General features: G+C 39.3%; 2 protein-coding genes across 11 annotated transcripts; one reads left to right on the top strand and one right to left on the bottom strand.

Moving 5' to 3' along the window:
- Window positions 1–733: 733 nt before the first annotated feature.
- On the bottom strand, window positions 734–5103 carry znhit1 (zinc finger, HIT-type containing 1). Its single transcript, XM_017700305.2, has 5 exons — window positions 4940–5103; window positions 3746–3916; window positions 2632–2711; window positions 2331–2500; window positions 734–2140 (listed from the first exon to the last, which is right to left on the bottom strand). Exons 1-5 carry the CDS (start codon window positions 4959–4961, stop codon window positions 2119–2121), a joined length of 465 nt encoding a protein of 154 aa, XP_017555794.1. The 5' UTR covers window positions 4962–5103; the 3' UTR covers window positions 734–2118.
- A 9073-nt stretch (window positions 5104–14176) lies between these two features.
- On the top strand, window positions 14177–24762 carry LOC108427060. Of its 10 annotated transcripts, XR_005129498.1 has the most exons (30): window positions 14177–14254; window positions 14544–14765; window positions 14868–15058; window positions 15186–15213; window positions 15455–15568; window positions 16525–16715; window positions 16899–16923; window positions 17044–17324; window positions 17435–17458; window positions 17541–17565; window positions 17681–17902; window positions 17994–18187; window positions 18298–18321; window positions 18414–18438; window positions 18542–18763; window positions 18855–19048; window positions 19159–19182; window positions 19272–19296; window positions 19400–19621; window positions 19713–19906; window positions 20505–20576; window positions 20690–20743; window positions 20829–20894; window positions 21057–21075; window positions 21461–21691; window positions 21876–22074; window positions 22336–22398; window positions 22676–22867; window positions 22967–23160; window positions 23351–24762. XR_005129498.1 is itself a non-coding variant. In XM_037533335.1 (28 exons), the coding sequence occupies exons 1-27, from the start codon at window positions 14242–14244 to the stop codon at window positions 22357–22359; spliced, it is 3114 nt and encodes a 1037-aa protein (XP_037389232.1). In that variant the 5' UTR covers window positions 14177–14241; the 3' UTR covers window positions 22360–22398; window positions 23351–23475. The 10 variants fall into 10 exon arrangements, 7 of the variants coding, with proteins under 7 accessions (XP_037389232.1, XP_037389231.1, XP_037389228.1 ...); XR_005129499.1 differs by lacking the exon at window positions 23351–24762 and having other exon boundaries at window positions 21876–22063; window positions 22967–23294; XR_005129497.1 differs by lacking the exon at window positions 23351–24762 and having other exon boundaries at window positions 22967–23294.
- Window positions 24763–25368: the final 606 nt, after the last annotated feature.

Genomic DNA, 25368 nt, shown 5'->3' with positions numbered 1-25368 from the left:
GAGCCAGTCTGCCCATTCTCCTCTGACCTCTCGCATCAACAAGGCATTTTTGTCCACACAACTGCTGCTTGGCTGCTGAGCTATTTGCGTTAATAAGCAATTGAACAGGTGTACCTAATAAAGTGAGTATCTATGTTTAGTATTTCAGCATTTTTACAGACCCACTTCATCTGAAGCTACAGTTGTGTAAATCTATATAAAAGAACCGTGAGAGAAAAATATTTTCATATTAGCTTCCTGAAAGAATATAAGTCATTATAAAAAAGGACCTATAATTATCAGCAGTCTTATTTGACCATAATTAATATGAGGAATCTATCATATGGGACATGATTGTGTTCCTCAGGTGAAGACCTAAAAGATTGAGGTATCATAAAAAAATGTGCCAATGCTCAACAAAAGTCGCCTTGGTGTGTAGAGACGACACAGGGTCACTGAGGAACTGAGGGACGGCTGACTTGAACCGGTTATATTCTATTATTACAAATGAAACAAAACTCGAGAGATCTCCCTGCAATTCAAGCATCCCTTCTGCCACATCATAATCGTAGTGGACTGAGTTTACAGGAACCTCACCAATTACAGCAAACCACGAACACCGAAAATCTGGACACGAAACGCAGGAAATATGGTTTTAGCCTTACCATCTGTACCTAAATTTAACTGAAAAAAACATACTTCAGGCAAAAGCTTCAGCAGATGGCTGATGTAAGGGTAGTTTTTTGTTGCCAGGGCACACATTCATTGATTGTGTGATACACTGAGAACTGTTTATGCATTTCTTTGCGAAATGGTGCAGCATTGACAAGCTAAGGCAGTGTTTTTATGAAGAGTGGTTTTGTCACCATGTATAGATCTGTTTTAATAATAAATTGGTAATAAATTCATACATTGAGATGTACCACTGTTTTTCACCATGGCAAATTATACTGACCAAAATATCTCCGTTTAGTATTTCAGTTTTTAGACATGATCAAATAAGATTTTACAGACTAAATAAGCAGCTTTGGTATTGTAAACACAATACTATTTAAAAGAATAGTGTAAAGATGTATTCATGTATTGGTATTCTTATGGTAACAGCCCTAAAACACATCTAACAGATCTCGAAGATCTTATGTGAAGAATCTTATTTGATCATACTGAGTTTTTTAATGCAGCTTCAGAAACAACAGAAGTTAGGAGGTATTCTTGCTGGATGATGGTATAGAAGAAAAATCTAGCTGAAGCTACTTAGAATTACTTTAAACTTGTGGATTTTCTTCATTTTACCCATTTACTGGAGTTTCACAAGCCTGGGAATAGGGTGTGGTTGTGAAATGCTAAGCATCTTGCTCTGCTTGACTGCGACGCAGCAACATAACGCACACAGTAAATATATTTTATCACAATGTTTATTCTCATTAGCCTCAGTTGATGGGACAGAAATGTCCAAAGAACAAAAGCGAAAAACACAGATGACAAAATGAAACAAGACCTTTTTTCTGTGGAATTCACAGGAATTCTCCTAACGTCTGGCTCTCACTAGGTTACTGCCCTCGACGGTGTGTGCTGGCTTATTAAGAGCAAAGATAAGCAGCCAATAACTTGTGAGGAATGTAAGCAAATCAAGAAGGCGGTACATCCTGCTGAAAGGCCAACAAAGAGAACGCTCCACGTCTACCGTTTTAACTGGAGTTTACACCACACAGCAGACCTCTGTACCCCTAGCCAGGTGTTGGGGTGCGCATTACCCTCCCTAATCTAGGCGGGATGGGAGGAAGTTCATACAAAAAAGCTGCTAGCAGATTTGCAGTCCAGCTGCGCAGGTTTTCTGTGTGCTGACTCTCGGGAATGAGGCTAATTACAGTGCAGATGAGCAAGGATACTGTCAGTCCAAGAACTATTAAATGAGTGCATGAAACATCCGTTTCTGGGGTTCAAGTCTTTTCTTTCAGTACCTCTGCAGCGCCACTGAGGAAGTAAATCACTCCGATTGCAAGAAGAGTCCCCTTTCTCCTCAGGGAACACTTGTTTTCCTTGCAAAATTAAGGTTAGCGCTTGTTCCTCTGCCTTTTCAGTGCAGTCCAACACCATAATCTGAATCTCAAGGCTGTTGAAGAGACTTGTTTTCCAGAATCATACAGTCCATTTCAGGCACCTAAGAAAGAGAGCAAAGGAAAAGAGTGACTATTAATGATCTCGCCTTCTTCGTCCTCTGCAGGTCTGATGTTGCACAGCGTAGGCTCAATGTTCTGTTTCTGAAAGTTAACAATGCACACTGGAACTGTGATACAGCAGGCATGCACAGATGCCCGTTGTCTGGTCTCATGGTGACGCCAGTGTGTTACCTGGTCTCATGATGTGTCCCTAAGCAGCGCACACAGCAGTAACGAGCTCCACAGGACACACACGTGTAGTTGGAGGGGAAGCCGCACACGGCACAGAAATGACGCTGAGGAAGCGTGGAGGGCTCAGCACATGCCGTTAGATAGTTAGGACCCTCGCTTACGCTCAATTCCTGCGTACAGACAGATAAACAGACAGAAACAAAGATATTTAGTTGCCTGTAAGGAGAGAGAGAGTAAGAAAACTCAGTCATCTGAATAAAAGCATTAAACGTGAGTGTTATGAGCAGCATACGAAACTCACTTCCTCTTCAAGTAGTGCCTGGAAGTTTTTTCGGAACCGCTGCTTGAAATGGTCACCTCTCGTCTTTTTTCTCCGCTTCCCTGAGGTTACAATGAAACGCACAACTGTGACTATGAGAACTGTATCCCGTGGTTGGTTAGTGTGGTGGTTAACACCTCTGCCTTCTACACTGTAGACTGGGGTTCAATCCCCACCTGGGCAAACACCCTACACTATACCAATAAGAGTCCTTGGGCAAGACTCCTAACAATAATAAATGTAAATGTAGCCACAGAATGTGTGTAAGTTTGGGGAACTCATCACTTCATGTCTGTGAAGTTGGAGGATTCTGTGTACATGTCAAGCTCAAAACTAGCCACAGAACGGCCCTTCCTCAAGCTGAATAAATGAGTGTTGAGCATTTCTGCAGCTCAGTGTTCACTTCATTTCAAATCTTACATGCTTTATTAAACATCTCATGTTCTACATGGATCTTTTGTGAACAGCAGCTTATATTGTGTAACAGGATTAAGGTTTTTTTTTTTGAGGATTGAGGTTTTAGCACAGAATTAGCAAATACACAAAATGTGGATTAACTAGTATCCATGCTAATACTATTCTAATGCTTTCCATCATTCAGATGAAGCAAATTGCTGTTGACATGTGGAAAACTCCAGATATAAAGGTGAATGTGTCTATAATAGATGGTATTGGTTGTTTGTCATCGCTACAATTACAGCTATTCGTTTTCAATGTAATATTTACCATACTGAATAACAATGGGCCCTAGAAGTGGGCAACATGGCAAAAATGTAATATCGCAATATTCCAAAAATTGTTCAAGATACACAGTCATTTATTCTTTCAAACCTCTGATCAGTTGAAACAGAGGGGAAAAAAGAGGCAGTAGAGCTACAATTAAAAGAATTTAACCCAAAACTGTTAGTACAATGTTTTTTGTTCAACATTTGTCAAACTGTGTTTGCGCTGAACGCTGTGTTTGCTCGCTCACGGGCGCCCTCTGCTGTACAGTCCTGTACAGTGTTTGGTTGGGTTGGGTTGGGTTGGGTTAGGGGGGGTTGGGGGGAGGTTGGGGGGGTCTCCTCATAAACCGGCTCTGTGTAAACCGACTCACCAGACTCGTTATTTTCGTCGAACTGCGGCAGCCGCTTGACCAGCTGCGGGAGGCTCGCGTGAGGGTCGTCCTGGAAGTTGTCCTTCTCCAGAGCCTCGAGCTGCCGCGTGAGGCGCCGCTGGCGGGTCGCGCTGTCCAGCACGCGCCGCTGGCTGGGGTCCTGTGAGCGCACTACACACAAAACAGACATCGCAGCTCTCAGATTCAGCGGTTTAACTGCCACCTGCTACAGAACGACGCACAGACACCATTTACTGTGGAAATCATGTAGATTTACACTAAACCGACACGAAACCTGTACATAGGAATAACAGCGCGTGCGTTTAATCCGCCGATATCTGATTAATAAGCGCAGGTAATCGCACTCGGTCTTCATAAACAGACACCAAGATCCCTGGAACGACGAAATCAGTGCTCTAGTACTGAAATAAAGCACAAAGCCGTTTTTAAATCTCGGGAAAACGACTCAACTGTTTCACATCAATTCACATGGTAAGGAAACGAGAGCGTCTCTACGCGAGTTTGGGAGAAATGGGTTTATTTTACCTATAAACTGACTTTAGACGACCTGAAACCTCAACACTGCGCTCCTGCCAGCGGCATGTGACGGTAACATCCTACCCAGCTGAGCGGCGCGGGTCGGGTCGGGTCGGGTCGGTCCGGTCCGGTCCGGTCGGCCAGCCGGGAACCGGACTATGAGGTGACTGACGCGCTGCTACCGATCCCGCTGTTTAACAGCCACACGGCTTCACTGAAGGACCCAACCCTGCCGGTTTAGAAGCTCCTGGCTCTTCATCTCTGGACTTAACCTGCTGCGCGCGCCGGCGATAGAGAAGCGGATGGAAACGGCTTGACGAGTCTCGCCGAACAAAAACAGCCCATTTCACTCACAGCTGACCGGGTTAAGGTGTAACTTAGCGGGGCAGCGGTTACAGGAACGGTTAAGCTTCTTATTCTAATTCTCCGGTCCACCTTAAACGGAGCAGCCTGCGTATCTGAGCTGCCGCGGCGTTTAAGGTGGAACCTCGCGATCAGTTTCCTGCCGAGCTTACAGTTCGACAGCGTATCTCAGCAGACTGGAGGTGTATGTGCCCTTTGTTAATGATCTTTCCGCGCTCGAATCTTTTTAAAATACACGAATTCCGCGGTTTTAATGGCGGATTAGATTAACGCCAAACACGGGCTTCTCCTTACCTGCTATTTTCTTCTCCGCCATTTTCGAAGGCAAATCTCCCACTACGGCGGCCTGGAGAGGACAAGCTTTCGGGAGGACAGTTATGAGACCGCCTCCTGCTGTTTGAGTTCAAAACGCAGGATAACGAATTGGAGGTAACGCAAATGACAGGGTGTACAACATAATGCACGGCGTCTCCTATTCAGTGGTTTGACAAAAGATAGAAATACAGTTTTTTTTAATGTTTTCCCCAAAAGGACTACAAACTCTACCGCGCTGATGACGCCACTATCACACCTCCCATGGAGCGGCGCTGCACTGAGCCATGGGATTTGTAGTTCTGTTGTATTTTAATCTTTACACTTAAATGGCTCAGCAATATATTCTGCTATTATAAAATTGCTGTTTCACAGAGGTTGGCAGCTTTAAGTGATTTACGTCGTTTTGAACCTGTTATCAGAAATTTCCCTGTGGTGAAACGAATGGCAAAATGTTGTGAGCGCAGCCAGCAGATGGCGTAGCTCTGCACGTTACCTCCCATTATCGTGAATTATTACATGCTCTGAATCACGGGCTCTCAATCCTGGTCCTAAAACACCGACATCAGCTCAGAAACGAATTGTTATTCCTTTCAGAACTACCACAAAACAACCCCCCAGGCCTCAGGCAAATGCCTAACTGTGTAAAAGCCTTCTGTGAGGCAGGTTTTAGAGGCATTAAACACTTCAGAGGTCTGGTTCCTATCACCAATGTTATGAATAATTTTGACTCAGTTTCTCTAAAAGGGTCTGTTTGTTATTTTTGTTAACTTTTTTTGTAAACTGGTCTATTGTTTGAGTTTCCCTTTTGAATCTTGGCTCCTTTTCAGTGTTTCTTATTTGAGCAGGCAGGGGTTGGGGGTTCTGCTTTGTTGGACTGAGTATACACAATATATTCAAAACATCCTGACGCCTCCCAGCACTGGTCTGTGGAGCAGTGGACTTGTGTTGTAATGGAGCTCCACTAAAATCCTCTGGGATGATTGTTGTTAGTGATCCAGAAATAATCATCAAACACCTGTACCTGACCTCACTAAATCTCCTGAGACTGAATGCAGTAAAATCCTCTGAATAGCTGGTGTAAAGCCTTTCCAGAAGAGTGGAGGCTGTTACTGCAGCGAAGGGGGAGCAAACTCCCTTTTAAACAGTGGTGGACAGTAACTAAGTAACTAAGTAAATGTAATTAGTTACTGTACTTAAGTAGTTTTTTTTCGTGTATCTGTACTTTACTTAAGTTTTTCCATTTTGGGCAACTTTTTACTTTCACTCCACTACATTTCAGAGTCAAATATCTTACTTTAAGATAAAGATAACTTGATTTATAGTGCAGAGATTAAGGCTTAAATATAGCCTATTATTCAAAAGCAAACATAATGAGCCCTAGTCTCCGTTTAGAGCAGTAGAAGCAAAGATGATGAAAGGATGAGAAAAGAGAAAAGTTAAGGGAAAGCTGGAAAAAGAGTTTCGGAGCTCTTTAAGAAAGCTAGAGGGAGATATCAGTAGATAAGTAGATATCAGACAAGTAAAGGATTGAATAATAGAACTGGAAAAAAGAATGACGAGAAGAAGAGAACTTGTGAGGGAGATGCAACAAAAAGTAGAGAGAAGGACAGAAATGGAAGAAAAGGAAGAAGCTAAAATAAAAGAGAGAGAGGGAGAGGAGAAAGATGGAGAAAGGACCCAGACAGGAGATGGACGAGATCAGGGACACGTATGAAGGAGCAGCCAGAATGGAGGCAGAGAGGAACCCCATGAAGATCATCCTGCCTGAACTCCGGAGAAACATTTTGGCCTCAAAATCAAAGACGCAGGAAGAGCTCAGCAGACAGGTGGAGGAGAAAGACAGAGAGTTGGACACACTGAAACAAAGACTTTCAGACCCCCCAGATACTCAGTTCTGGAGGATGTTTATGAAAGAGCTTTGAGGGACAGCATAGACTGAGAGAGTGCTCCCGCAGCAGAATGAGTAAGGATTTGTTTCACTGACGAACAGAAAAATCTAGAGGTGTTTCATCACTGTTTACCAATTACCACAAGCAAAATAACGGCAATAGCTGAACTGTAATAGTATGTGACTAGGAAATCATTATGATTTGTTTTGAGATGTTTGTAAACCTGAATGGGGGGTCAAAATAATTATTCCAGGTTATACAGTGTATTTATAATAGCTAGACGCTGCTGCAGTGTTCTGTGTTTGTGCAGAGGGCTGTGAGAATGACATACTCTATATCATGTTCAGTGCACTGCCATTAGCCAATCAGCAGCACAGAAAAATCCTGGCTTAGGGTGCTGGAGAAAATACCCTCGGTCAATCAAGTGGCCATTACTAGGCAAAATGAAAGTGTTTCTTTAAAATTACTGGCCATGTTTTCTCCTGTCAAAAGCTTAAGTAATTTAAAGTAAAGTTTTTTGTGTGCATTGTTAGAATGGAGGAACTTGCCTAAATAATTCATTTCATTATTGATGTGGATGACTGCTGGTAAAAAAAAAGCAGCAGGAGTGATTTGGCATAGTGGAACTACCCCATAGCATCAGTAACACAGTTTAAATTGAGTCCAGTATGAGACTGGGCCCACTTGCACTTCCCTCCTCTCCTTGTGACATCTATGGTTGTAAGATCCAATGTTATAGGGTAACCTCTTTTTTTGGTTCTGTAAAGAACCTTTCCCTGGATAGTTTTTTAGACAACCATTTTTGTAAATGGGATATCTGAATGTGTAGAACCCTTTTTAAATTCAAAGAGCTTCCACATAATTGAAAGGTTCTTGAAAGAACCCTTAAACTGGTAAAGAACCTTTACATTATGAAATGATTCTTTAAACATTTAAATGGTTCTTCGCACTCACACGTCTCATTTACAAAAATAGTTCTTCAGGAAACCAAAGCGGTTTCTATGAACCCACAGGGGCTTAGTGGTTCTGCTACATTTAGTCAAAAAAGTATAATAATAATGATAAAGTGGACAAATATTATTGTGGTATTTGTTTGCAAAAATAAAAAGTCACATTTAATGTAATCACAAGGAATTCATCAATCTTGGATAAAAGGCAACAAACAGAAAATTCTGGGGTATTTTTGCTGTTTTATGTTGCAGGATTATCAAAATAATGTGAATTCAAAAGGCTACACTGGTTTCTTTGCTTCTCAAATGATTCAGCTGGTTAAATTTTCTTGTGAGTCATGGTTGGTTGCATCGACCACAAATTGGGAAGGTTGGGAACCACTGTTCTGTGGCACTGATGAAAGCACTTATCTGAGCATAATGGACTTTTTAAGTGCAGCCTTATGGTGCATGTAATAGCAAACCTTTGTTTTGAAACTTTATTAAAACAACGGCTCATTCTGTGTATTTTGTGTCTATTTATTCACTTTCAACTCTTACGATTTGCAGTAGATTTGATGTCATCTCATGTGAATTGTTGAGCTTTAAATCTTTCAAATCTTTCATTAAATGACTCAAAACAATATCCAGATCATCACTCCATTCTGTGTTTGGGAGGTTGTCTGGATCCACACCTTCAATAATCAATACACTGTGGGGTGACAGTGAAGTTTATGATACACCATTCTTTTCACTTTTTAAAGATGGCAACCCTGAAAAAACACAATAAAGCAGGTATTTATTTAAGCTCTCAAAGTGTGTGTGTGCATCTGTAGTGTGTAAACAAAGAAAAACCTTGCCAATATGGTGGAACAGTCTTATAATGCAGCATGACATGAGATCATTTTCCAAGCCCTATAGAAGAATTTCATTAAGTCAAAGATGTTTAAAACAAGTGAAAAAGAAGTTGTTTTACTGTAACTATAAACAATCAATAATATGTCATATGCCTGTCACTGAGACCAATTTAATGGTTGTTTTTGGGGCATAGCAAAAAATATCTTTAATGTTATATGTCTGAGTTTAAAGTCTACATGTTAGCTAGATCAAATGAGGATTGCATCACTTTGACTACAGAAAAATGGTAATAATTAAACGTGTCTTTAAAAGTTAAGTAAATTAGACATTTAATAAAAATAGGAGTTCATTTTATGTCTGTTGCACAGCCTAGAGAATAGGTAAGTGTTCTACTTTAGAAGGACACGCAGTATGTCCTCTGCAGCTGTATGACAAGTGCTCATCTTCACAGCTTAGCTTTATTATGGTCACCCCCATGTCAGTAAACTGCTGTCATAACAGTTTATTCCCTTTTTAATGATGCTAATTGAGTCCTTGTGGAGTGCTGTTAATGTTAACAGGGCACTGTTCTAAAAAGAGTTGTGACAAGTCTTGACAAGACATCTGCCATGATGTGTCTATGGTATGGTTATGGTAATGTTATGTAGTAGGGTTCAAGTAAATTGTTACAGAGCAAAGTTTTTATTTGGATATTACAGACCCTCAAACCCAGTTAAACACCATTTTTCAACTATTTTGTCAGGCGAAGTGGGGCAGTACTTTAAATTTATAATAATATTTAATAATATTTAATATTAACCATAACTACTTTAGACTTCTGACAGTACCACAAAATATGTAGAGCTAAAAATCATTTGTTCACACCTTGCTTAGCAAGAATTATCAATGGAACTGCCTTAAGTGTGCTCTATGTAAGATTTGGGGATTTGAGGACCTCTCTGGTGGAAATGTGTAACTGCACGCAACATGCAGAGGAATATTTTGCGACACTGGTTGTGCACAGGACTCCTTCCTCAAGTGGATGAATGTGTTGTTTGCGGGTATTGAAAGAAACCTGTGTTCTGAGGATGTAAGTGAATGACTTACTATCGTCATCGGTATAATGTTGATTTTGTATACGACACATAAACATCAAGCCATACCTTCTTTTACTATTTCTGGTTTTACAGGATGGCTCACAGCACTGCACCCACACCATATTTGTGTGTGTCTGTTTCCTCCTGACTCACATTTGAATTGAACTCTCATCATTTGTATTTACAACATGTTTTGGACACTGTGATGTTTAACGTTTTACTCGTGGATGTTGTCATTTTATTTGAAACTTCTGGCACTTAATGAACTCCATAATCCAGTCTTATTTGTAGAGGATTGGTGTGTCTGCTTGTTTTCATTGCACCGCAGAGATCAAAACAACTGTTCAAAAACTGAGACCAGCTGAATAAACAGGAACAAGGTTCCAGGTAGATTGCAATGAAAACCTGCAGCCATACCTGCCTTTTGCAGATACATTTGGCACCCCAACCTAAATCCTACTAAAGTAGTAGTTTTATTTGTACATATTACTTTGTAAGCTGTATCATAATTATACTTAGTTTTGATCATTACAATGACAGCTGTTAGTTTAATACATGTAAAGGTCAGATATAAATGAGTTTAACCTGTATAACCCAGTGTTTATTCATTCTTTTTCATGGGGAAGGTATTCGATGAAACCGTGCAGTGAATAATACATCAACATATGGATAAAACACTTTAAAAACCCGTTCAAATACTTTCATTATGTGTTCTTTTGATATTGTAGCATCTGCATTTCTCATTAGGGACTAATAAAGTCTACCTGTCCATCTTTTTGTCTACCTATAAAGAATTAAAAGTATTGAAAATATGGAATTGTTGTGATACACTGTGCAACACAACACATAGAAGGGCCAGGCTGAGTTACTTCTTTTCTCTTTGTCCACCGACTGTCTATGCTGATCACTATAGTGCAACAAATGAAATGCAGCATTGTGGTTAATTACACAAACAGTTGAACCGATAAGACTAGACAGGATGGGAATTCTTCTCAGTGTGGAAAGAAGGAAAGTGAAAGTGTCATATGATCTTTCACAAAGAGTGATGAATGTGAAAGACATGTTCATATGACTCTGAGGAGCAGCAGAGCAGGACTCATTTCTGGTAAGTCACTACTGAGTTGCTTTTAACTTCTAAAGTTTTAACTACTAAAGGTAAATAGTAACCCTCGAATGTCTATCAAACACTCAGCAAAGCCTTATTTGAGTTTGATTGTATATAAGGAGCCTATGCTGTATAGTTTGCATTTGTTGTTGCATGTTCTGTCTCTCTTAATTCTTTCTTTGCACAAATTCCATCCTCTTCCTTTTGTATCCTTTGATCAAAATATGTATTTTTGCTCAAATATGACATTTAACTAAAAAAAACAAACAAAAAACAATATTCCTATGTCGGTCACCTCTCAAGCTAGAAGTAAAAACCTGCAGTTCAAAACATTATTAAAAGATACAGAGAAAAAGACTAATTCCTAATAATTATGACCCACAAAAACTCTCACAATAAGAATGCTTTCATCTTTGATAGAGATAGGAAACCTGAGCTCCAGTCTTGTTTCACAAAGGCAAAAACAACTTCTAAGACTGAGACTTTTGGGGGTGTATATTTTCAAATACCTCTGAAAAACTGTACGGGACTGTCTTCCTTTTTATTTCTGGGTAATGCAGAAGGCCAGAGGACCAACGACATGGCTACAGTTTCATTTCATGGGAGCCAACTGACAAGACCACCAGCTCACAAACTTAATTATAGCAAAATCTTTGTAAAATTGCCCACATATTACCATAATCAATTATTGAGTATTAAACACAACATGCAATTGTTTACCTTGTAGTTAGTTGTCTAAAATTACAGTACTAAAATTACTGACAGCATACTGTGGTGAGTCTAAGGCTAATGAACCAGAATCTCTCATTTTCTAAATGCTTTTTCACAAAACTGAACTGCATTTCATTTAGCATGGTCAAATACTAGTAGTTGCTTGTTAAGTAAGCCTATACGAACTAACACAGTTCAGCTACGTTCTGTCTTTTTTTTGCGACTGAAGGCGGCATATAGCCGTATATACACTGTCACTGTGCTAAACATTTGTTGATGATCTACAGAGATGGCTTCATCAATTTACTTATGGTAGACAAATGTCATGAGGTTTTTAATGATTCGAAATCTGCGGGAGGCCAGGTCCACCTAGGCCTCTTGTTCCCCCCCTTGTAGCTATGCCCCAATTTTAATATTGGACTTCGACATTTTCAAAAGCTGAGAAACTTCACAGTGCACTGATTTTACTTCAGTTTACCAAAAGCTGTGCAGTGCTAAAGGCATTTAAAATGTGGGAAGTGAAAAAAAAAGTGAAAGTAAGTTCCGGCTCTGCAAGATTCTTATATTTCCTATGACAAACTGGTTGCACTCTTAAATAAACACACAGATACATGCCACGGGCCTGTTCTCTTTGCAGAGTGATCCTCTAATCTCTCTCATGAACTCTCTGACATTGTTTATTAATAATGAAATGATCAATCTTTGGATTTAAGATAAGCTATATTTTTTTTTCCTATAGTTTCTGTATTTAAATAAAAATATTTATATATTTCTTTTTTTCTAACCTATCCAATGGGTAAGGTACAAGTGCAGGAAACCTAATGTAAGTTAATAGGAAGGTATCCAAGTAAAGTGATACTGATAATTTAGATAACAACAACTGATTCTACTTCAGCACATGAACTGAGATAAGCTTCGAATGATGTCAGAATGAGCAGCTGGACTATATAATCATTTTATTCTAGGTAATTATTTTCATTTATTTTAATGTTCAGTTCTAAATGTTGAAGTACTAGTGATTCTGTTTTATTATTATTGCTATTTGCCACACTGTAGTTGGTGTTACATTTTCAGACAGCAGCAGCATATAAAAGGAGGAAAGAAGGAAACCAGTCACGGTTATGGCAGGTTTTGGTGAGTAACGCACACCTAATGGTTCATGTTAACTGAGATATAGCATATGTAGATTCATGTTTACCATGAAACACCATACTACAACACAAACGCCATAGTAAGTAAATATTATTTCATGCACCATAATTCATTTTATGTTTATAAAAAATACACTGTGAAAAATCTACATAACACATTTCTGAGATAAATTATGGTCTCTTCCATTGTTTTACTGTTCATTTTTGTAGAGTAATTGTTTTATTTAACTCATCAAGTATGTATTGCAGTTTATTGTATGACACTGAACTGAATTCACCTCCACAAACAAAACTGTCAATCATTCTCCTCTTGGTTCAGCCTAAAACTCATATCTTAAAATACATTAACATACATCTATTTCATAATTTTATCATCTAGGAGAGTTCAATTTGATTTCATGTGCACAAGAATTGCTTGAGTGAATGTAAACCTGGCAACAGATCTTAGGGATACACTCTCTAGTATATCATATACTCCTGAACCTCAAAATCTTGCATAAGGATGATAAGAAATATGAAAATATGTAGTGTCATTAAAGTTTGGGGCCACCAGAATCTTCTCCTAGAACTGATCCATGGTGCTTTTAGTTAGGCCTCTGCCTTATATGGCCCATAACAGTTAATTAGTTGAAGGCTCCTTATTTTAGTACGGTGTTATGTAAGTCATATAAGGTCATCTTGTGTGTGAACCAGCGACCTTCCAGTCACGAGGCTGGGGAACCAGCCTCGTGACCGGAAGTTCGCTGGTTCAAGCCCCAGTGCCGATAGTCCTCTCTTCCTCTCTACACCATGATAGAACAGTTTGAATCCACCTCCAATGTTCCTTGCCTTGCTTCCTTTCCATCTGGTCTCCTGGACACACAGAATATCTACCTTCCTTCTCTCCATCATGTCTGCAAGCTCTCTGCCTTTACCAGTCATTGTCCCTATGTAGAGTCCCTACTTTAACCTCCACACTCCTGCCTTTCCTTCTCTCTCGCTGCCTTCTAACCCGCCTTCCTCCTCTCCTCTCTGATGGTCTTGGACCTACAGTAGTCCAATTTCCACCGGCACCCTGCTGGTCAACAGCACCGGAGGCGGTCGTTGTTAACCCGGGCCTCGACCGATCCTGTATGATATCTGCATGATAGTTTTGGCACAACTTTTACGCCGGATGCCCTTCCTGACGCAACCCTCACCATTTATCTGGGCTTGGGACCGACACCAGAAGTACACAAAGTACACCCTAATGGCTGGTTTATGTAGTTTAAATGTATATCTGTAATTAAATAGATTCCAAACGTGTGAACTGTGGTGTGCTGAAGACACTCTCTTTTGGTGCACAGCTGCTTGTGACCACAGACCCAGTCACAGAGGAATTAGCCTTTAGCTTACTCGCTGTGAGAACAGGCCAGTCATAGTGACGGTATCGAGCTCACCAATCAGGGCGCAGTTTCAGGTCACGTGATGTACTGAAAACTGCAGTATGGCTAGTTACTTGAAATGGAAAGTGAAAGCAGCAGATTGGACCCGCAGCTCCTCACACCGTTAGTTAGCTGAGGGATTTTTACCACAGAAAGGCCATGGACGGAGCAGGTCAGTGCTATAACGCAGCTGTGTGTCTTAACATTTAGGGCCTCATTACATTTTAAAAACGCCATTTTACTCGTGTGCTGAGTTGGTGTAACGCCAGGCTTGTTATGCCTCATCATGCAGTCTTTCGAGGCCAGTAACACTGATGTGGGTTTGTTTTGTAATTTCAGTTCACAGCCTCATGCGCAGAATTTCAGTTTGAAGTGTTTCTGAACTTTCCACAGCGTTAGTTCTTCTTCTTCATTAAAAGCTGAGGTCTTTGTGCTTCTGAACAGCCTTTGTTGTTTTCCAGCTAATTGGCAGGGACGTGGAGGTGATGAGGAGGTGATGCGTTACTTCGTGGCTGGATCCCCAATCATTTATGAATTTATAGAACTTCTTCAAGGTCTAAGTCCAAAGCTGAAGGAGGTGCCTACAGTGGAAAAGTGTGACTTCATTCTGTTTTTTTCCCCAAGTTTTTCTGAAGCCAAAACTGCCATTGAAAGTGCTTTGCTAGAGCTTCATCACACTGAACGTAAGTACTTCTACAAGTATTGTGATTAATACACCTAGTGAGCATTTCCACCAAGGCTGGAGGACTTTGATCAAATCCATGTATATGGCTTACATTTTACAGCGACCAAGCCTGTTCTTCTAGTGGTGCTCCATTACACATTAGATGGTGACATCAGCATATCAGATAGCAGTGAATATTTAAGAGAGAGCACCCTCACAGTGGACTGTCTGATCTCCAACGACGAGAATCTACTGCAGTGCACAAAGAATAATGAAGCACTGACCAAAGCTAAAGAATGGATCCAGTCTGAGGTATTACTGAGTTATTTATGGTAACATTATAAGCATGTCTTTAATCTCTGTGTGCGCTCCAAATGAAGTGATTTACTGATTGAGTGACACTATTTTTAAAAAACATATTTTACATATTTTCTCACAGATAGAAAAAAAGAAGCCTGAAATTCAACGTGAGTCAATGTGTTTTATATCCTATCACAGCAGTGAGATTACTGTGTATCTCTGCTCTGTTTGACTGCGCTTTATAAGTTTCATGCAGTTTATATGCACTATTAAAATAAAGGTGCCAGGAAGGTTCTTTGAACGAAGAACCCCTTTCAGATCCCATGTGATAGGCTGGCATAATTTAGCTTTGACCACTAGGAGGAGTCCTGCACCTATTTTTTAAAGCTTTCCCTGTTTTGAAAGCAGATGAGCATCCCTGTGCATCCATAGATCTCGCTAATCAAATTGGAACAGAGGAGGAATGTGATGGCGTTCTGCATGACATTGATGAAGCAGAGCAAATACTAAATGACCTGCCAGGTAACATATGCATCAACTCATTATTAATACAATTCCTAATTAATTAATATTTATTTCTATTCTATTAAATGTACTGGGTGTACCTGCCTACACCACCTCGGCTACTCGGACCACATATCTGTAATGCTGTAATGCATACAGGGCACTCGTCAGATGCCCCAAACTAGATCAGAAGCAGGTGAAAACCTGTCCAGCAGCAGCTGTTTCTGCTCTTCAGGACTTGCTTTGAGCAGACTGCATGGGATGTGTTTAGGGAAGCTGCCACTGACAGTGATTCTGTTAACTTGGAAGAGCATACAGCATCAGTGATTGGCTATATCTGCAAGTTACAATCTCCAAGACCATCATCACAAGTTTATAGTGTTGCATTGAAAAATCATTAACTCTTCGATACGTTTTGAATTCAGATTTCAGAGTCTTCTTTATGGAGTCCTATGCCCTTCAATGAGCAGAAGTAGAGACAGAAAAAAAATGGGTCTGATTTTTGTCAAACAGTCTTAATACAGGCAATAGTGCACCACTGCAGTCTGTTACATGCAATAGTCCATTGATCTCTTTCTCTACTTGGGTTTTTTGGACAAGAGGCACATAATTTTCTTTGTATTGTGCACTATCCTTCTTGTCATGTTGAGTACATTTTCTTGAGTATGTTTCTAATGTAATGTTAGCACTGCTATATTTTACAGTAGGGAACATGTACAGTACTTTATTTGTAACATTGACCTTTCTGAGAATGTATTTCTTCTCAAAGCAGGTTAATGTTTACAAGGAGTGTATTTCTGTTATTTTTAATGAACTGTCAAAGTAACTATTTTCTTTTTACATGAATAAATCATTTTGCATGTTGAGAAGCTCAGGAGACACCACCTAGTTTTGTGAGCTGCTATTTGTCAATCCAAATCCAGAGTCAGTTAACTGAGTCCACTGAACTCATTCTCAACTCTCTCCTTCCATAGCCTCCAGACTTGCTGTGCTTTTTGTGCTACATTACACATCAGACCCAAACATCAGAGTATCAGACAGCAGATCTGTAAACAGAAGAAATACACTCACAGTGGACTGTCTGATCACTGAGGATAAAAGATTTCTGATCTGCCCTCAAAATGAGAGAGCAGTGTGCAAAGTTTCAGATTGGCTAATTTGTGAGGTGAGTCATGGTCCATATATATATATATATATATATATATATATATATATATATTTATAAAGAAAGAGCATTTAAACGACTCTTGAATATCTATATTGATTGTATTAACAATGCAATTTCATCAGCAGCTTAAATTGTCTGAAGACTTTAGTGATATTTTTAATATTTGCTGTATTTTTACAGGTTGCAGAGGAAACATCAACTGATTGTGAGTTATTGCCACAGATAATCTATCATATATAATGAATGGATGCTTTGCCAGGATGGAATACATTCATATATTTTGTTTATTTTGGCATTACTAATAATATATGACTTTTTTTTCTAGATACACCACAGGTAGAAACTAAGCCTGTGAAAATTGTTGCTCACATCACTGGGAGAACAAAGAGATTTTTTGAGGAGTTTGTGAAAATTCTCTGCAAACAAACACCCACTCTGCAGGTGTCTACAGTGGAGGAGTGTGAGTTTGTTTTGGTTAACCCAGACCTCACTGTATCAGACAGCCACAGAGCTGTAACCAGAGAGAAAATACTCACAGTGGATTTTCTGTTTTATGAGGACAAAGTGTTACAGAAGTACGCTCAAAATGATAACGCTCCTCCTGAGGTGAGTCGTGGTCCATGTTTCTACCAGGTTAGTTTCAGAAAGATGAGAACTAAAAGACTCTTTAGTGCATTTTGTGTTAATTGTAATAATAATATAATTTCACTTTGCAGGAATCAAAGGCAACAAAATCCAAGGTAAGCTTTCCATTATTCCAGCCTTCAGTTTTAAAAAGTTGAGACTTTGGAGAAATTGCTAAAATATTCTGTATTTTTACAGGGCAGAAATAAAAGGCCATGTCAGTGTAAGTTCTATAGTCCTGAACATGAATAATATGATATATAATAAGACTGTGTTTGATCACTGAACGCTTTGTCAGGATGGAATACAGTCATACCCTGTACTTCTGCTTGTTCCAGCACCTCCTGTAGAAACCAAGCCTGTAAACATTTTCTCTTGTGTTACTGGGAAAACCCTGGGCTCCCATGAGGATTTTGTGAGATCTCTCTGCAAACGAAGAACCGCTCTACAGGAGGTTCTCACAGTGGAGGAGTGTGATGTTGTTCTGGTTTTCTGTCCTGTTGTTTCCCGAGCTGGAACTGACATTGAGGCAGCACTGCAAAAACTCAGTGGTATATCTGGTAAATCAGATGCTGCTAATCGATCGATTGCTCATTTCAACTAATTACTATTATTTAAATTCACTAAATTCTTTCTCTTCTCTTTCCTCAGCCACTAAGCCTGCTGTTCTAGTGGTGCTCCATCACACATTCAACCAGGAACTCAATGTATCAGACAGCAGCAGAGCTGTAAACAGAGAGAAAACACTCACAGTGGACTGTCTGTTCCATGAGGATAAAGGTCTGCTGCAGTGCATAAAGAATGATGAAGCTTTGTGTAAAGTGGCAGACTGGCTCATTCCTGAGGTAAGTCGTTGTCCATTATTCTACCAGTTTCATTATAAAGGAAGAACATTTAAAGACTCTTTAGTGATTTTTTTGGTTGATTGTAACAAGACTGTAATTTCATTTAACAGGGATCAAAACCACCCAAATCCACCGTAAGCTTCCCATAATTTTAGCCTTTTAATTCTAAAGCCTTGTCTGACAGAGCCTTTGTTGATGTTACTAAAATGTTGTTTATTTTTCACAGGTCAAGGAAGATCAACCAAATGAGCGTGAGTTATATAATATATCATATATAATATGATATAGATAAAAGATTATGATCAGTGACTGCTTTGTCAATATAGTCATACCCTGTGCTTCTGCTTGTTCCAGCACCTCCTGTAGAAACCAAGCCTGTAAACATTTTCTCTTGTGTTACTGGGAAAACCCTGGGCTCCCATGAGGATTTTGTGAGAATTCTCTGCAAACGAAGAACCGCTCTACAGGAGGTTCTCACAGTGGAGGAGTGTGATGTTGTTCTGGTTTTCTGTCCTGTTGTTTCCCGAGCTGGAACTGACATTGAGGCAGCACTGCAAGAACTCAGTGATAAATCTGGTAAATCAGATGCTGCTAATCGATCGATTGCTCATTTCAACTAATTACTATTATTTAAATTCACTAAATTCTTTCTCTTCTCTTTCCTCAGCCACTAAGCCTGCTGTTCTAGTGGTGCTCCATCACACATTGAACCCAGACCTCACTGTACCAGACAGCAGCAGAGCTGTAAACAGAGAGAAAACACTCACAGTGGACTGTCTGTTCCATGAGGATAAAGGTCTGCTGCAGTGCAGGAAGAATGATGAAGCTTTGTGTAAAGTGGCAGACTGGCTCATTCCTGAGGTAAGTCGTTGTCCATTATTCTACCAGTTTCATTATAAAGGAAGAACATTTAAAGACTCTTTAGTGATTTTTTTGGTTGATTGTAACAAGACTGTAATTTCATTTAACAGGGATCAAAACCACCCAAATCCACCGTAAGCTTCCCATAATTTTAGCCTTTTAATTCTAAAGCCTTGTCTGACAGAGCCTTTGTTGATGTTACTAAAATGTTTATTTTTCACAGGTCAAGGAAGATCAACCAAATGGGCGTGAGTTATATAATATATCATATATAATATGATATAGATAAAAGATTATGATCAGTGACTGCTTTGTCAATACAGTCATACCCTGTGCTTCTGCTTGTTCCAGCACCTCCTGTAGAAACCAAGCCTGTAAACATTTTCTCTTGTGTTACTGGGAAAACCCTGGGCTCCCATGAGGATTTTGTGAGAATTCTCTGCAAACGAAGAACCGCTCTACAGGAGGTTCTCACAGTGGAGGAGTGTGATGTTGTTCTGGTTTTCTGTCCTGTTGTTTCCCGAGCTGGAACTGACATTGAGGCAGCACTGCAAGAACTCAGTGATAAATCTGGTAAATCAGATGCTGCTAATCGATCGATTGCTCATTTCAACTAATTACTATTATTTAAATTCACTAAATTCTTTCTCTTCTCTTTCCTCAGCCACTAAGCCTGTTGTTCTGGTGGTGCTCCATCACACATTGAACCCAGACCTCACTGTACCAGACAGCAGCAGAGCTGTAAACAGAGAGAAAACACTGACAGTGGACTGTCTGTTCTATGAGGATAAAGGACTGCTGCACTGTAGGAGGAATGATGAGGCTCTCAGCAGAGTTTCAGAGTGGATTGACACTCAGGTATCTTTGCTTCATCAGTGAAATCATGTGAATGTTGTCTTAACTATGCATTGTATATGGATTTGGTACATCGTCTGGATAACAGTGTCTATTCCTACAAATACTGTTTCCCTATAGTGGGCATAACTGTAGGGAATTTGGTCTGTAGAGCAATTAATCAAAATATTTCAGTAACACTTTCTCATCTCCCTACACTCTTAGCAAAAGAATTCTATTTAGTTCTAAAAATGAGTTCTTTGACTTGTAACAGTAGAAGAACCCTTTTTGGCGCTATTTAGAATCATCTTTAAAAAGTTTCATTATAGAGCCATATACAACTGGTTTTCCATCATAGAGAAGAATCTTTGACCATACAGAGAACTGCCTATGCATTTAAATGGGTCTTCAAGTGTTTATGGTTCTATTTAGAACCATTGCCTTTACTAAGGAACTCTTGAAGAACCATTTTTATAGTGTGGCATAGAGATCATTGTGCACATGCCTGCTGCTTAAAGATTTATTATGGTTAATGAGTCTACCTCTGGCCTTTGTATGTCATGTAGTTTAGCACAGTATTGCATCAATATGAAGATCATTCATCGTTTCTCCCCTCAAACAGGCAGGAATAAAGACAAATGTGGAACCTACAGCTGATACAATCCAAACCTATGCGCAACAGGCATTAGCTGAGGTAAATTCTCTAGAAATGTGGACATTCAGTCTCTACATCATTGAGATTTTGGAATACAACAGTGTGTATTTCTATAAAGATTGCTCATGTTTTCCTTCTTGGAACCTAAACAGGCATCAGAAGCAATTAAACAATTTGGCAACTCGATGGGGAAAATGACTAGAATGGTGAGAGTTTGGTCTCTTTAGCAGTTATAACTGTACACTGCTGTGTTTCTATATATTAATCATGCTGTTTAATTTACCTGTACAGCTTTGGAGATATCCGAAGATACCAAATCCTTTGTCTTTCATACAGAAGAACATGGGGTCGAGTTCTGTAAGTTTCTCTTCTCCTTTCTCATCTCAGTAACAGACAGTAATTCAGTGTACAGCGCTAATAATGATAATTGTTGGCTGATCTGTTCTGATGGGATTTGTGGGCTCTGTAATATACTGTTGTGTGTGAATGTGAGAGAATTTTCTTTCTTTTTTCTCACAGGTAACAGGAGTAAGTCAAGGTCAGTGATATCCAAGCGATACAATAAATACAGTAAATGAAGTGAAACATTTTTTCTTAGACAGTCCTGGATTATACAAGATTGTGAATGGACAAAATATAGTCCATGTTTAGGCTTAATCCCTGTCCACCAAACCAGTCTAGAGTTTCTTTTGTTTAGTACACTGTGGTAGTCCTGCATCAAATGGAGTTGTATAAAGGAGTATGCACTCGATTGTTTTAAACACAGCAGCCATACAACCTAAAACTTATTAAAACTTATTATTTGTTTGGAGAAATTTAGTCCCTCACACTTCTTTGGTGTTTCTCTGAGAGCTTTTCCAGAGTAGAATACAGTCATTGTTTGTTTTTTTAAATGTTCATACCAATGTATGATATTTTTCCAGATCTGCCACAGGTCAAACTCTGTCTTGGAAAGCTTAATTTTTTCACTTGTGTTACTGGGAACACTCTGGAGTCTCATAAGGAATTTGTGAGACTTCTCTGCAAACGAAGAGCAGAACTGCAGGAGGTTCCTACAGTGGAGAAGTGTGATGTCATTCTGGCTTTCTGTCCTGTTGTATCAGCGGCTGGTATTGACATTAAAAACGCACTGCAGCAACTTAATGATGTATCTGGTAATGCACAGACTGATACATGATACGTTGGAAATGCATTGAAATCACTGAAATATTTTTTTGCAAATTTTTTCATATTTAAATATTTAAGCCAATATACTTTACAAAAAACTTGACATTAAAATTGAAAATGAATTGAAATCCGTTGACAGTCCCTAAAATGTCTTTGAATCATGTTTTACAGGTTCTAAGTCTGCTGTTCTGGTGGTGCTCCATCACACATTTGACCCAGAGGTCATTGTTCCAGACAGCAGCAGATCAGTAAACAGAGAGAAAACACTGACAGTGGACTGTCTGTTCCATGAGGATAAAGGACTGCTGCACTGTAGGAGGAATGATGAGGCTCTCAGAAGAGTTTCAGAGTGGATCGAGGTGATACTGAGGTGACTGTAACTGTGGGGAATTGGGTCTGTTTAGCGTTCAATCTGAAAAAAACATTTCCGTGATTTTAATCATGTGGTTGTATTTTGTTCCATTTTAGAGGAACAACAGATCAAAATTGTTTTGTACATTTGTATAGATGTATTCATACATTCATTCATCCAAAAAGCCTTCAGGTGTCAGTACTATTGTAGATTCTTCTGCTGCTCATTGCAACATACTTACATTCTGTGTGTGTGTGTGTGTGTGTGTGTGTATTATAGGATCATAACCAAGTTATGATCTGAAAAGTTATCTGAAAAGTATTCATGAAAATGAAGCATCTAGTGAGTATGAAAGAATTTCTTTGTTTTCTGCAAAACCCGATTATTACTATTTTTTATATTTTGGCATTAACATGAGGATTCATAACATCTTAAAATGAACACTTACCAAAAACAAATTTCCATCTACACCACTGCCCTGAAAAGATTTAATACAGCTCACAAAAAGAAGCTAATGTGTGTGTTTGAATCATTAAGGCTTAAATCCACAAAATTAACAAGATATTTTAAGCTAAAGGCAACAGTACTGTGGGAGGAGTCCATCTTTCCTATTTTTCAGGTTCTCCTCTTAAATATTTCTGTATTACAAATGGAAACACACTGAATACTCGGTTAGAATTTCTGAGAATACTCAAAAAAGACTTACCAGCACTGCAGGAGGCGTCTTCAGTAGAGGAGTGTGATGTCATTCTGGAGTTTTGTTCTGTCAGTCCAGCTGTTGATAATGAGGCCGTTCTGTGAAGAATTGGCGGTAAATACCTTTCAAAGGAATACAGACTGAATACGATGAAGCTTAAGTTCTTATAATACTGGTTTCATAAATTTAAATAAAACAAATCCCTTTAAACAGCCAGCAAGCCTGCAATTCTAGTGGTGCTTCATAAACTTTCGGATCCAGAGAAAACAATAAGAGACAGCAGCAGGTCTGTAACCAGAGAGGATGGAGTCACAGTGGACTGTTGGTTTCTTGAAGACAGGGGTAGACTGGAATACCCAGAGAATTCAGAGGCTTTCATTAGGGTTTTGAAATGGTTGAGAACTAAGGTATTACACCACACTGATTTCCCTACATCTTATACTCTTCCGTTACACTTCACACAGTGACTGGCAGTTAGAGATGCAGCACACATCTTCATTCTTGAACATGGACCTATTGTAAAAGCACAAGTACAAACAAAGGACAAAAAAAGTAAATGAAATGCATTTTAGTTGTGTTTTCTAACTCTGCCTAAAGGGGGGTGTCACAGGAAGAGAGGAGGATGGAGTGGGAACCCACAGGAGGAGGACATGAGGAGCCTGGATCAGCTGGTAGACCATGAAGATCATCCAGAAATGTGTTGATCAACCCAGAAAACTGCACATACAAAGTGAACATACATTTTGTTGAGCTAACATAATATGAACTATGGGCTCTGTTCAAGCTTATTTGTGTTCTGTTAATATACGTTTTACTTAGTATTGATTATTATGAACGGATTCATTTTCATAATGCCTCTTAACAAAGCCACATCAAGGTGAACATTGGCCCCAGACTATAAATCCTGGGGGCACCTCCATTGCTCACACACATTGCTCTTGTCTGACATAAAGTGAGAGTTAAAGGGGGGGTTTGTCTCTGATGTTCAACTTAACCCTTTTATTTTGAAGGAGCAATTTACACAATATAGCATGGAAGTAAGTAACAATACCATAACTTCAGCCCTTTTATGGAGCTGTTTTGAACTGTTTAGAGAAAGCGAGTTCATTAGATAGTGGTAGTGATGCTGCTGTGATATTTGACATGTTTTTTCTTCCACATTTGCTACACAGGGTATAGCTGTATTTCATATAACCGAATTTACATAATCACGTAGATTTAAGCTAATCTTCTAACGTGGTTCAAAAGCTTATGAAGGGTAGTTGTCGATGATCACCAGTCATGGTAGTTTCATCATTCACTTTTGTTTATTTGTTTGTGTTTCGTTCATTGAGTGCCTTTCGTCTGATTATAAATGCTACTTTATGCTGAGCTTCACTTGGTGGCCTAATAAGAAGTAATACATTACTGTTAACTCAGTAGAACTACTGTAAAAGACACACTTATTAGGTTTCTCTTTCCACATTGCATGTATGTAGATACTGCTTGGCATCCACAAAGCAAGGATTCTCATTATCAAAATGCTGTCTGAGTAATCCGTCTTGGGAAACACAATGCTGATCTACAGGGATCTTCTTCACTGTGCATGTCAAATCCAAACTAGAAACGATGTATGTGGTATTGTTTGCAATCTGTGTTGTCGTCTAACTGCGTGTATGCCACGCTTTTATGAACTGCACTGTACACTCTCAGAAAAAAAGGTATGACACTGTCACTGGGGCAGCACCCTTTTTGTCACTGTGGTGGTACCCTCAGGGGTACATCTTAGTACCTTTAGTCAGGGAACATAACTGTACCAGAATCTGTTGAAATGATATTCTCTAAGTTGTGCTGACTCCACACACCCTGTCTTAAAACCGCTGTTGCACCTTTGAGGGTGCACTTACATTGTTTGTACCTTGATGAACGAATCATGTACCTGCATGGTGTCTTTGTTTCTAACAGTGTAATGCTCCATGTGTCTTATGCTGCTTTCATATTCAGAATTAAATATTCGTTTTCAATAATGACCATTGTTGAAAAAGTGAGTTTGTACTGAATCAGAGTGCATTGTTCACTTGATGACTGTAAATCTGCAGTTACAGCCAAACATGTAAATATCCACCCAGCAGCTGCTTTCAGGCTTAGGGTTTAAAGGCATGAATTTTGTAAACTCAAATTGAATCAACATTAGTAAATCTATCTGGAATTAAACTGATTCCAAACGTGTGAACTGTGCTGTGCTGAAGACACTCTCTTTTGGTGCACAGCTGTTTGCCGAGGTGGACCAAGTACACAAACCATGTACTTGAGTTAAAGTAGAGATAGCCGAGGTAAAATACTACTCCAGTAAAAGTAGAAGTCCTTACTCTAGACCTCAACTTCAGTAAAAGTGCAAAAGTATTTACCTTCAAATGTACTTAAGTATCAAAAGTAAAAGTACCAAAAGAGTAATTCTGGCTCTGATCTGGTCCTGTTATCATTTTTATAACCAGACTGGCTTCATGAACTCATTTCAGGTGAAAATCCTCCAGCGTCTCTCTTGGTAAACCAGTCTTTTAATAGAACGTCATTAATTAGTGACGCTGACGTCTATTAAAATGATCATAAGCACAAAATACTGAAGGCAAACAGTT

The sequence above is a fragment of the Pygocentrus nattereri genome, chromosome 23, assembly GCF_015220715.1.
Source record: "Pygocentrus nattereri isolate fPygNat1 chromosome 23, fPygNat1.pri, whole genome shotgun sequence".
NCBI classification, from domain to species: domain Eukaryota; kingdom Metazoa; phylum Chordata; class Actinopteri; order Characiformes; family Serrasalmidae; genus Pygocentrus; species Pygocentrus nattereri.
Note: the sequence above shows the minus strand (reverse complement) of the source record. Positions and strands in the feature narration are given on the sequence as shown.

Bases quoted from the DNA above. Each gene is read 5' to 3' on its own strand.
- znhit1 (XM_017700305.2), bottom strand. From the start codon at position 4,961: ATGGCGGAGAAGAAAATAGCAG. The intron at 2,712-3,745 runs GTGAGTCGGTTT...TTGTAACCTCAG, and splicing joins CGACGAAAATAACGAGTCTG to GGAAGCGGAGAAAAAAGACG. The intron at 2,501-2,631 runs GTGAGTTTCGTA...GTCTGTACGCAG, and splicing joins AGGCACTACTTGAAGAGGAA to GAATTGAGCGTAAGCGAGGG.
- LOC108427060 (XM_037533330.1), top strand. The intron at 17,566-17,680 runs GTAAGTTCTATA...TGCTTGTTCCAG, and splicing joins AAATAAAAGGCCATGTCAGT to CACCTCCTGTAGAAACCAAG. The intron at 19,622-19,712 runs GTAAATCAGATG...CTCTTTCCTCAG, and splicing joins AGAACTCAGTGATAAATCTG to CCACTAAGCCTGTTGTTCTG.